Source organism: Pygoscelis adeliae, unplaced genomic scaffold (genome assembly GCF_000699105.1).
Source record: "Pygoscelis adeliae isolate BGI_AS28 unplaced genomic scaffold, ASM69910v1 Scaffold124, whole genome shotgun sequence".
NCBI classification, from domain to species: domain Eukaryota; kingdom Metazoa; phylum Chordata; class Aves; order Sphenisciformes; family Spheniscidae; genus Pygoscelis; species Pygoscelis adeliae.
The window spans coordinates 5,187,511-5,197,526 of NW_008824791.1; the positions used below are offsets into that span (position 1 = coordinate 5,187,511).

Below are 10,016 nucleotides of genomic sequence, written 5' to 3' on the forward strand. Positions count from 1 at the left end.
TCCTCTAGCTTTTTTTCCCCTCCTCATTTCTCCAAAACAAATTCTATTTCTTTTCTGTCCTACCAATATTTGGTCTTGTTTGTCTGGCTTTGAAAATCACTCTAGCTAGAAACCTTGCACTGGACAAATGTCTAAAATGTAGTACTTCTAGGCACAGCCACCTTTCAGACAGATTTCATTCTTGCCATTTGATAAATCACCAGCTCTAGGAACAAATGTGATGATTTTTCAAGGGTGCTAAGTGTCCATAACTCTGACCGAAGACAGCAGGAGTAACCAGCACTCGGTATCTCTGAAAAACCAGCCGTAAAGCCTTACATCTCTGAGAAGCTCAGGATACCAGGTTTTTTTGATGTTACCAAACATTGATAGCTACCTCTAGTGTCACTAGCAGTGGGAGTTTGGGAGAGCTTCTCCCAAAAGGTGTTGTAGGAATGGACGTGGCAAGATGGTGATCAGGATGACGTGAATTGAAAAGCCCAGGGAGCTGGAAGCTTTTTTTGGCAGAGCCGGTTGCATGCGGTGCATGTTGTAGCAACACAAATTCCCTCAAGTTTTGCTGAGATCCTATCCCGGACCTGCGACCAGAAGATGCGGCAATGTCTCATGAGCCATAGGCAGAGAGATTTCTCCCAGATTTGGCCTACAGCTGCTTTGAGTGTGCAAGTCACCAGGAGCAGCTCGCTGCCCACAAGCTGTTTTTGGATGTGGTCACGCATGAGGTTAAGACATGCCTGGACCCAAATACGTGGGCAGTTTCCTGCACCTGGTCGAAAGCTTCTCTGGCTGGCAGCATCCTTCTTGCAGACCGAGAAGTGGCGAGTGTGTATCATCTCCCCTGTGTGTATGCGTTTCTCTCCTTAGAGACCAGCATCTCCTTGGAGATTATCAACAACGCCAGCAATGTCTTGGAGGGGGAGAGCCTGCGCTTTGGCTGCAACGTGCGCTCAGGCTTTGGGCCCCAAAGCCGCCTCTCCGTCACCTGGCAGCTGGTGGACAAGCTGAACCGGCGCAGCGAAATTGTGCGTCTGGATCGGGAGGGCACCCTGCAGCCGGGCCCCTCGTACGCCGAGCGCAGCAGCTATGGGGGCATCCAGGTGGAGCAGGTCCGGCCCGGCTCCTTCACCTTGGAGATCTTCAACAGCGTCAAGGCGGACGAGGGCCACTACGAGTGCCGGGTGGCTGAGTGGACGCGGACACTGGATGGGGAGTGGCAGATGGTTGGGGAGCGGCACACAGGCACCCCAGTGTCCATCACTGCTCTGGGTGAGTACTCGAGGCGCGGGGGCTGTGGGGCTCTGCTCCCCGCGTGCCTGGCCCCCCCAGGAGGTCACCTGTGAATAACCGGGGCTGTTCTTGGCACTCCCGCCCTTGCTTGCCGGCAAAATGGAGGTACCCGGCAGCCCGCCCGCAGCTTCCGGTAGGTTGGTGCAAAACGCCTGCATGCCCCGTTGCGTGTGGGGGCAAAGTCTGAGGGGTGGCTGTGGCAGGAGCAAAGCAGGGGGTGGCTAAGGAGAGGGGCAGTGCTTCCAGCGTCCTTCCGAGGAGAGAGACTGCCAGTCCCATGACATGGCCCCCCAGCATTGGAGCCGGGTTACGGGCAGTGCAGTGGTGGTGCTCCATGCCTGTGGTCATCGAAGCCTCCTTGCTTGCCCTGGGTAAACCTTACCTCTGCTCGCCGGACCAGGAGGGCAAAACACTGGGCATCTGTTGACCTGTCCACCAGAAATAGCGAGCATCTCTGACAGCATCAGAAGCCTGCGGAAGACATGGGTCAGGAATGGTCCTCACTGCCTCTGCAAGGAGGCGCTGAGCTGCTGGCCCGGAACCACAATGTTGTTCATGACCAAGCCAAACTAGGACCTGGGATCATTCCAGCTGGTACTCTGCTCTGCCAAAGAGCTCCTCCATTTCAAACACAGTGAAACCACATCAGTTTAGGAGAGGGCAGGTAGGGCATTGGGGATTTTGTATGGATTGTGAATTACTTTGGTCCCGCTCAGGCCTTGCTATATTAATTTCTGGACTAGTTCCCCAAGTGCTCTGCGAGAGACTGAAGAAGGGCTGACTGCTCCTGTGAGGTCACTGATTTGCAGAATGTCAGGGCTATAAACAATCGGGGAGCTCTACTGAAAGGTCAAGATAGGAATTTTGGGGGGTGGGTTTTTTTTTTTTTGGTTCTCTGTGGTATTAATCTTAAGCTTTGGCAAGATGTGTGAGACACCAGACTTCAAAGTTGTATCATATTCTGATTAAAATCTTGCTTTTTTCCTCCTTTCCTCCCCTTCACTTTTGACCTTCTTTCAGAGGCTGTTCTGTCTGGAGCTAGAAATCTTTGCTGTATAGCTTCCAGAAGCAGGTAGGGACGTTAGTTTGTAAAGAACTAAGGGCAGATTCTCATCTGGTTTCAACAGTGACTTCCTCATGAGGTCAGCAGCATTTGGCCTGCTGTAAGTCCACGTATCGGCCCTTCTCTTTACTCTGCCACTTGTCAAAGTGTTGAGATTAAGTGTTGAGATTTTAAAATGTATCACTTCTACTCTTGTTAAAATTTAAGATGTTTGGAATTGCCCAGCAGTTCCAGAAGATGTGATGGAAAGGTAGTTGTCCCTCCTCCTCCGCTCCTTGTCCCAGAGAAATCACCAGCTGTTGAGCACGTTCTGTCAAGTCCTAAGAAATTCCTAGGTCCTCTTCCTATAACTAGCAAAGCTGAAGTAGCTCATGAAAATTTAGTGGAGAAAATATTGAGTATTGTTTCGTTGCCACTGAATCTGATATTTTTTCTTCAGTGTAATGTTTTTGGAGTGTCCCGAGAAACTCAAATGGAAGGTGCTAAGAAAGAGCAAGGGAGGTTTATGGCTACAGAAATTGCTAGTAAAAAAAAATGCAGTAAATTTAGCGACACTCACATTTCAAGTTAAGGTCTAATCATTTGCCAGTCTGCCAGGGTAAGAAACTCTTCAGCTGAACCAGCACAGATGATGTTCAAACCCATAAATCTATCTACGGGGTGGTTCAGAAGCAATAGCCAGAAGAGAGATTTGCTGTCGGATGAGACCAGATGTCCCTGAACTTCTGAGGATCTTGAGTGCCTGGCAGGGACTTCAGTCCCTGGCTGGCTGGGGAAGGAGGGGGCAGGCAGGGTGAGGGGGGGCTGCTGTATTCTTGTAGGGAGGTCTTGCAGAAAATCTGCTGGCTTTTAAGCGTGGCTTCTCTCCTTTTGTACCAAGTCCTGAAGGAAGAAGGGCCTTTGTGTGTTAACCTAAGTGCCATGAGCGTGTTGGTTGACTTGAGGACCTGAGAAACACACCTGGCTTTTGCACGGCAGTCAAGAGAAGTCATGAAGCTTCTTTGCCCAGGCCAACTGGAGATTAAACTTTACGAAGTCAGCTGGTCTTGGTGAAATTAAGTTGGCTTTCTAGGGCCATCGCTGGCTCAGCAGTGCTCTGAGCTGGGCCTGGTAACACACTTGCCGGGGCAGGAGGGCTGCTGCAGGGTCTGAAGGTATAAAGACTTACATGGGTATGAGATGCAGCAGTCCTGCAGGGGAGAAAGCCTGGGTCTCACTCTCCTCTCCTGGGTAATCACTGAACATGTTGCAAGAGGCTTTAATCCCAAAGATTGACCTGTTTTCTCAGTAATTACACATCCTGGATCTCTGGCATGGTGACGCCGTGGGGCTGCAGAGGCACTTGCTGGAAGCGTGCAGATACGGCAGTGTCTGTGCTGTGGCCGGTCTGGCCCATGGCAGCAGCTCCGTGGGTTGCAGTGAGCTCCCGGCTCATCTCTTGAACTGTAATTTCAAGCTGGTGGCGGGCTGAAGCTCTGCACTGATCCAGAAGACGTTCCTGTTTCTACTGGGCACTGGCCAGGCTCTCCCCAGCTGCGGTGGCTGTGCTGGGTGCCGGGACAGTCAGCGCTGCAGGGGGAGGAAGGAGAGCTGCCAGCTGGCATGGGACACCCTGCAGAGCCTCCCGGGAAGGGGGCGCTTCCTGGGGATGTTGCCGGTGGAAAACGAGGTCCCTGCTAAATCTGCTGGCTGCACTAAAGTGATTGGAAGAAAATATTTTCTCTCTGCAGCTCGGAACAACTGAGCAATGGAAATGCCCTGACCCAAAATGTAAGTCAGTCAACTGGGAATATGTTATCTTCAAATTACTAATAGACTGCTGGTTTTAAACTCCCCTAAACCAACAAAGTGCTGGGGGTAGACAAGTCAAAATGTATTGACCGGCTTGTGGAGTGGTGCACGTGTGAGGATAACTGCATAAAGCCATTCTGGAGCTGTGGTCTGGAAGAGAACAAAAGCCGTGCTGTGTGAAGAACAGGAGCAACCAGCTTCCCTCTCTTTCAGTTGCCCCCATCCTGGGGTTTCGTAACTGCTGCCACCTCTCCAATGCAGGAATGAAGTCTGTTACTTCTCGCTTCCCTCATCTTTCCTTCACCTGCAGCAACCAGCCACAGACCTGGGGTGGGGGACTGGGTGGGGACCCCTGCCCAAGAGGTGGATGTGAATCCTGGGGTCTGCGAGCGGTCAGGCTGGTGTTGGATAGCTCCTCTGCCTGGTGCTGCTCCCTTGCCGCTGTGCTGCTGCGTTTCCGTATGGGGCTTTGGTCAGCGTGCAGAGGCTGGCTGCTCGGGTCTCAGGGGATTGCGCTCCTCTGGGCAGAAATCGAGCACAGTCCTGCTGCCACTGCAGCCAGTGCTCACGCAGGCAGTCACCACTACGCAGGCACTTAAGTGTGTTTTTGCCACTGCTTTTCGTGCCACTTTGCCATTGCAAACGAGGAGCCAACGCAGCGCGAACGGATGATTATTCCAGGCCCGTGACTGGATGATCACACTAGCTTTTGCATGCTAACAGCCGGGCCTCATTAGGCAAGTGCCTCTCAAAGCCCTTGTCTCTCTTTCCACAGAGGCCGGCTTTGCTGTCACAGCTATCTCCCGCACCCCCGGGGTGACCTACAACGAGTCCTTCGACCTCCAGTGCATCATCAAGCCCCACTACCCATCGTGGGTACCAGTGTCGGTGACATGGCGTTTCCAGCCGGCGGGCAGCACCGAGTTTCACGACCTGGTCACCTTCACGCGCGACGGCGGGGTCCAGTGGGGCGACAGGTATGCAGGTTTCCGGACCCGCACCGCCATCGAGAAGGCCGAGTCCAGCAACAACGTGCGCCTGAGCATCAGCAGGGCGAGCGACACGGAGGCCGGCAAGTACCAGTGTGTGGCTGAGCTGTGGAGGAAGAACTACAACAGCAGTTGGACGCGGCTGGCAGACAGGACCTCCAACCTGCTGGAAATCAGGGTCCTGCGGCCAGGTGAGTGCTGAGAGCACACGAGAGGAGCTGGGGGGTGTGTTGCAGGGATGGGGTACGTACCAGTGCTGCGGTGGTCTCTCCAGAGCAAGGACTGCTCTCATGGCTGCGACTGATGTCTCACACTTGTGCATGGTACAGGTGGGACTGCTCGGCTCTTCGGCTGCAGATATGTTGGAGCTCCCTTATACACCTCTGGGGAACTGCGTCCTCTCTTTGCTCCTCATGTGCTGTTCATGGGGTTTTCTTCTGGGAGGTGAGGTGACTGCAGCTCGGTCAGTCTGGGGTTGTTCTTGTGAGACGGAAGCGGCTTTCAGGTTGCCACCTCCATTCATCAGAGCAGATTAACCTGGGAAAGAGAGGAGAGGGACAGGGCTAACAGAATCAAAGAAGAGAGACGTGCTCCCACCAAAGCCTGCATGTGCACGTGCACCATAGGTGAGGTGCTGCAGCTCTTGTCTAGTAACTGGCTGCATCTCTCGCTCTGCTGGAGGCATCTTCAGAAGCAGCTAGTGATCAAAGAGCCTGACTTTCATCCCCACCAGAAATTGGGCCCTTTCCAGCTGGAAGTCACCGAGGCTATGGGTGCCCACACAGAGTGTGCAACAGCTAGGCAACAGACAGCTGGCTTGGCAGGGAGAGTCAGAAAACCTGCAAGGTGCTTATGCTCCGTGTACAGCCAGTGGAGAGAGTTAGGTGCCTTCTGTAGGCCTTGTCACTGATATTTTGGTGGTGCCTTCTATTGTCCTTGAAGGGTGCAGAGATACATGGTCAGGGCAGCTCAGGGCCATCGCTGAGCTGAACGGTTTATTGCTGTCTCGGCCTTAGGGCTGGAGCTGAGGCTTTTAGCACCTTTAAGGCTCTTGGCTCAGGTCCTTGAAGCATGGTCAGTCCTCCCTTCGTGTTCCTGTGCAGAGGGACTTCTTCCTAGCATCTGTCTTCTGGTTTGAGCTTTGTGGTTTTTCACCTCAGTGTCCCTTTTCATACTCTTCTCTACCTTCCCCAAACCTTAGCATGTCTTTAGAAAAGCCAGGGGATGCTGCGAGCTCCAGATGCCTCATGAGCTCTCTATTCTCTTTCTTCCCTCCCTCCTTCCTTGCCCTCATCTCCAGGTTAATCTTCTCCATTTATCTTGATTATCCTGCCTTGTAGCACATGTTTTACTGCTCGCAGGGTCAGATTGGTGATGTTCATAATTTTAGCTTATTTCCCTAGGAAGCAGCGTTGACTGGCTATGGTCCCTGGAGTAATATGCTTCTTCATGGCACATCTCTGTGCATGCATATGTGTGTGAGACAGAGAGAGAAACAGAAATCCTTGATAACAGTTTCTAGAAGAGAGCCTCTGTGTCACAGCTCAGGGTGCCCAGGAGGACATTTAAAGGACATTTAAACCATGCTGTAGCAGCCAGTTCTTCTTCACTGGAGCAGTAACCATCAAGTGATGCCTTAACAGAACAAGTCATGTAGGTCTCCATGGTTTTTACCTCTCCCTATCTCCCTGCTGCTCAACAAACTATGGCTACACAAATCTTAGCTGTCAGTCCAATGAGCCTTGCATAATGTTTGTGGTTTTATGACCCACAAGAGGATGGAGGAGAAGAGGGGGACTCCTCAGAACATCCCCAGCACCACGGTTGTGCTCTCTCTGTGTTTTGTTTCCATGTCTCAGGCAGCCTCTGAGAGTGGGTGGTTGATACTCTCCGTGAATGCAATGCCGGCAGTCGTACCAGCGACTGCTGTGGTTCTCTCTGGTTTTGCAGGCTGCAGAGGGTCGTGTTGTGTCATTGCTGGGTCTTTGGCTGGATAATCTCCAGAGAGGAGCCAGGATGTTGTGGGAGGTGCCTTCCTCAGTCACCTTGTAATGAACATCCTAGTGCCCCCACAGTCAGACCTGTGCTGATGAAGCAGATACTGGTTTTCAGATTAATATCCGGGGCTGCTTCAAAAGGGGTCATTCAGGACCCCTGAACAACTGAACACCTGAGAGCTCTGTCAGTCTAAGTCTGTGGCTCTGTAGTCACCTTAATATTACGTAACTTCAGGCTGCTATTGGATGTCTTAGTCCTAGCTTTCTCCTTTCCCTTGCCCACTAGCCACGTGTTCCATATGCCAGTGAGTTTGGGGTGAACTATATCCACTACCAATCCACTAAGGGACAGCATAAAGAAGGCTTGTCTGGAGGTCTTTTGGCAAATTGAGCCAGCGTGTGTTTCCAGATTGTAAGTTAATGCTGGGATTCTAGTTTCCTCTTAAAACCCTGCTCCCTGTTTGTCAGAGTGACCTTTCTATTTGACAGGTTCCAGGTGCAGACATGACAATCGATATATGTCAGCCTTTAAAGTGTGTTCAGGTGAGAAAGGTAAAATAGTGGCTTCCCGATTGCTTCATTAATCTCTTTGCTTTGTGAAATCCCACATCGTCAAGGGACAGGGTGCTGGAGCTTCTCCTGGCGTGTTGGTTTACTGTTTCAGTGCTCAGGCTGTCTCTCCTTGGCACTCTTGCAGTGGGTAGTGTTTGTAGTTGTCACCTGTGCTGAATGGTAACTGCAGAGGTGGCAATGCTGGTTTTGAATTGCACGTATTAATGTGGCTGCAAAGTAATTTCACCTAGGGCTATCTCGTGGCCAAGAAGTAATGTTGAGGAAACGCCAGCAGCTTGAAACACTCCAGTCCTTTCCTACTCTCAGGAAGAAATGAGCGGTATTTGAGAAAGGAAACAGGTAGCTCCTGAAGGAGGGAGTGAATAAAGCAGGCAATGGCAGCATTAACGGAGCTCTGAAGTGAAGGTCTGTGCATAGGGTGGCAGAAGTGCCCTGCATGGCATCTGGAGCCAGATTTGGCCTTTTGAGTGTGACGTTCCTGACCCCTTGGGCATAAAGCAGTTATAAGGACTGGCAGCGTGAGGAAAAGCCCTATGAAGGATGCTGGCTGTACATGTGAGAGCTTACAGAGAATTTAGGTATCATGAGGGTATGTTGTCCATCACTTGGTGGTTTGTGAAAACTCAGCAGCAGCAGCAGCAGTAGAATCTGAAGCTTCAGTGTTTCTCCCTTTCATGAACCTGCTCCTCGCTGTCACACAAGCCGGCACGAGTTGGGTTGCAAAGTAGGGGGAGGGTTGTGCACAGGTACAGGCATGCTGCCCCAGGTAGCTCATGTGTGCTTTGCAGGGAGAGGGACCTGCACTGCTGTAGGGCGAGTGCTGGGTTTTAACTTCTGTACGCTGGTGTGGAGTTCTGTTGGGCAGGATTGTGGACCAGTCTGGCGAGCGGCTAGATTGCCTGTGGCTGTTTCGTGTCCTTACAACGCAGTGCTCTCCTTTTTACTTCCATCTCTCGAGCTGTGTGTTGTTTCTTTCTTGGTGAGCTCATGTTGCAGCAGAGGGGGAGGAACAATAAAAGTACGCTCGGTTCACGACAGCTGCTTCCCTGAAGCCAAAGCTGGCAGGAGACCACACAGAGGAGCGCGGGCTGAGCTTGGAGCGAGCCCCAAGTGCAGGGGTGGAGATTTCTTCCCACCCACAGCCTTGTGTTTGGGGCTTCCCTTCTGCTGCAGTATCTGGCCTGCCTCTGAAACCCCGATTCTTTCATCCCCGAAAGCTGGGGCTTGCCCCGAGGCTTCTCCACCCCTTTTCCTGAGGGTTCACCACCCCTTTCCCTTCTAGAGACATTTCCTTGCCCTTTGTGCACTTGCCTCTTTCCAGGCGGAGAAGAGCATCCTCCATGCAAGCTTTACCAGGCTGATCTGCAAGTGGTCAGGACAGATGTGTCCTTGGAGGGGACCCTGGCACTTGCTGATCTCGGGTTTTAAGGGAGGCAGAGGTGCAGGCGGTTCCTTTTGAACCCAGGTGACTCTGAAAGCATTTGGATTCAGGCTGAGCTCTCAGCATGAGGATGCCAGCTGAGCAGTACCCCCTCACTGCTCTCTGCCCCCTTCCTCACACAGCATGGAGGGGGAACAGTGCCCAGGCTCCGGGTCCTGCCCGAGGGAGGAAGGTGGTAGATAGATGCATGTGGGTCAAGGGGAGACGCGAGGGCTGCCAGGCGGGCTCTGTTCCTGTCTCCTTCTTGGATCTTTCTTCTCCCTGCCAAGTTTTCAGGGATGGAGTGGCTGAGGTGGGAGGTGCTGTCTGGGAGCAGCGTGCGTCCGTGTGGTCTGCTGGACTGAGACAAGGACAGCAGACGGTCTCTAGTGGCACTGTGCATGATGAGGACTCTGCTGTGATCTGGGCAGGCTAGGACATCTGGATAGGTCTCTTGGCAAGGAGGCTTGAGCGGATTTGTGCTGGTGTATTAAATTGCCATTGTCCTCATATGCATTACCGCACTTATCTTTTCCCTGCAGCACAAGCGAGGGGGTGATTCGGCAGAGCTTTGAGAGGGCCTGGGGTCTGAGTGCTGGGGAGTCTTTCTGACAACAGCAGAATAAAAAAGCAGAGCTTTCTCACAAGCAGGAGGTTGTGGCAAAGCTCCCCGAGCACCCCCTCACCCCTTTTGTACTCAGGCACAGACCTACCCATCCCGACCCGCAGGGCACCCACCTCCCCATATCTCTGTGCTCTTCCCACCCCTCCATCCTCACGTCGTCCCTCAGCTGGTTCCTTCGTGACTAATCCTGGGGCGGGCGCACGGGGAGAAGCCGCAATCGCCTCTATAAATCTGCCCTCTTGCTGCTGGGTTTTTGACAGTAATGAATGTG

General features: G+C 52.5%; 1 protein-coding gene across 1 annotated transcript in view; it reads left to right on the forward strand.

The window, feature by feature from the left end:
- IGSF3 (immunoglobulin superfamily, member 3) overlaps positions 1–10,016 on the forward strand; it is a 70,200-nt gene that overhangs the window by 38,164 nt on the left and 22,020 nt on the right. Inside the window, exons 4-5 of the mRNA XM_009323908.1 lie at positions 865–1,266; positions 4,917–5,321. Coding sequence (XP_009322183.1) covers positions 865–1,266; positions 4,917–5,321 — 807 coding nt within the window. The remainder of the gene's footprint in view (positions 1–864; positions 1,267–4,916; positions 5,322–10,016) is intronic.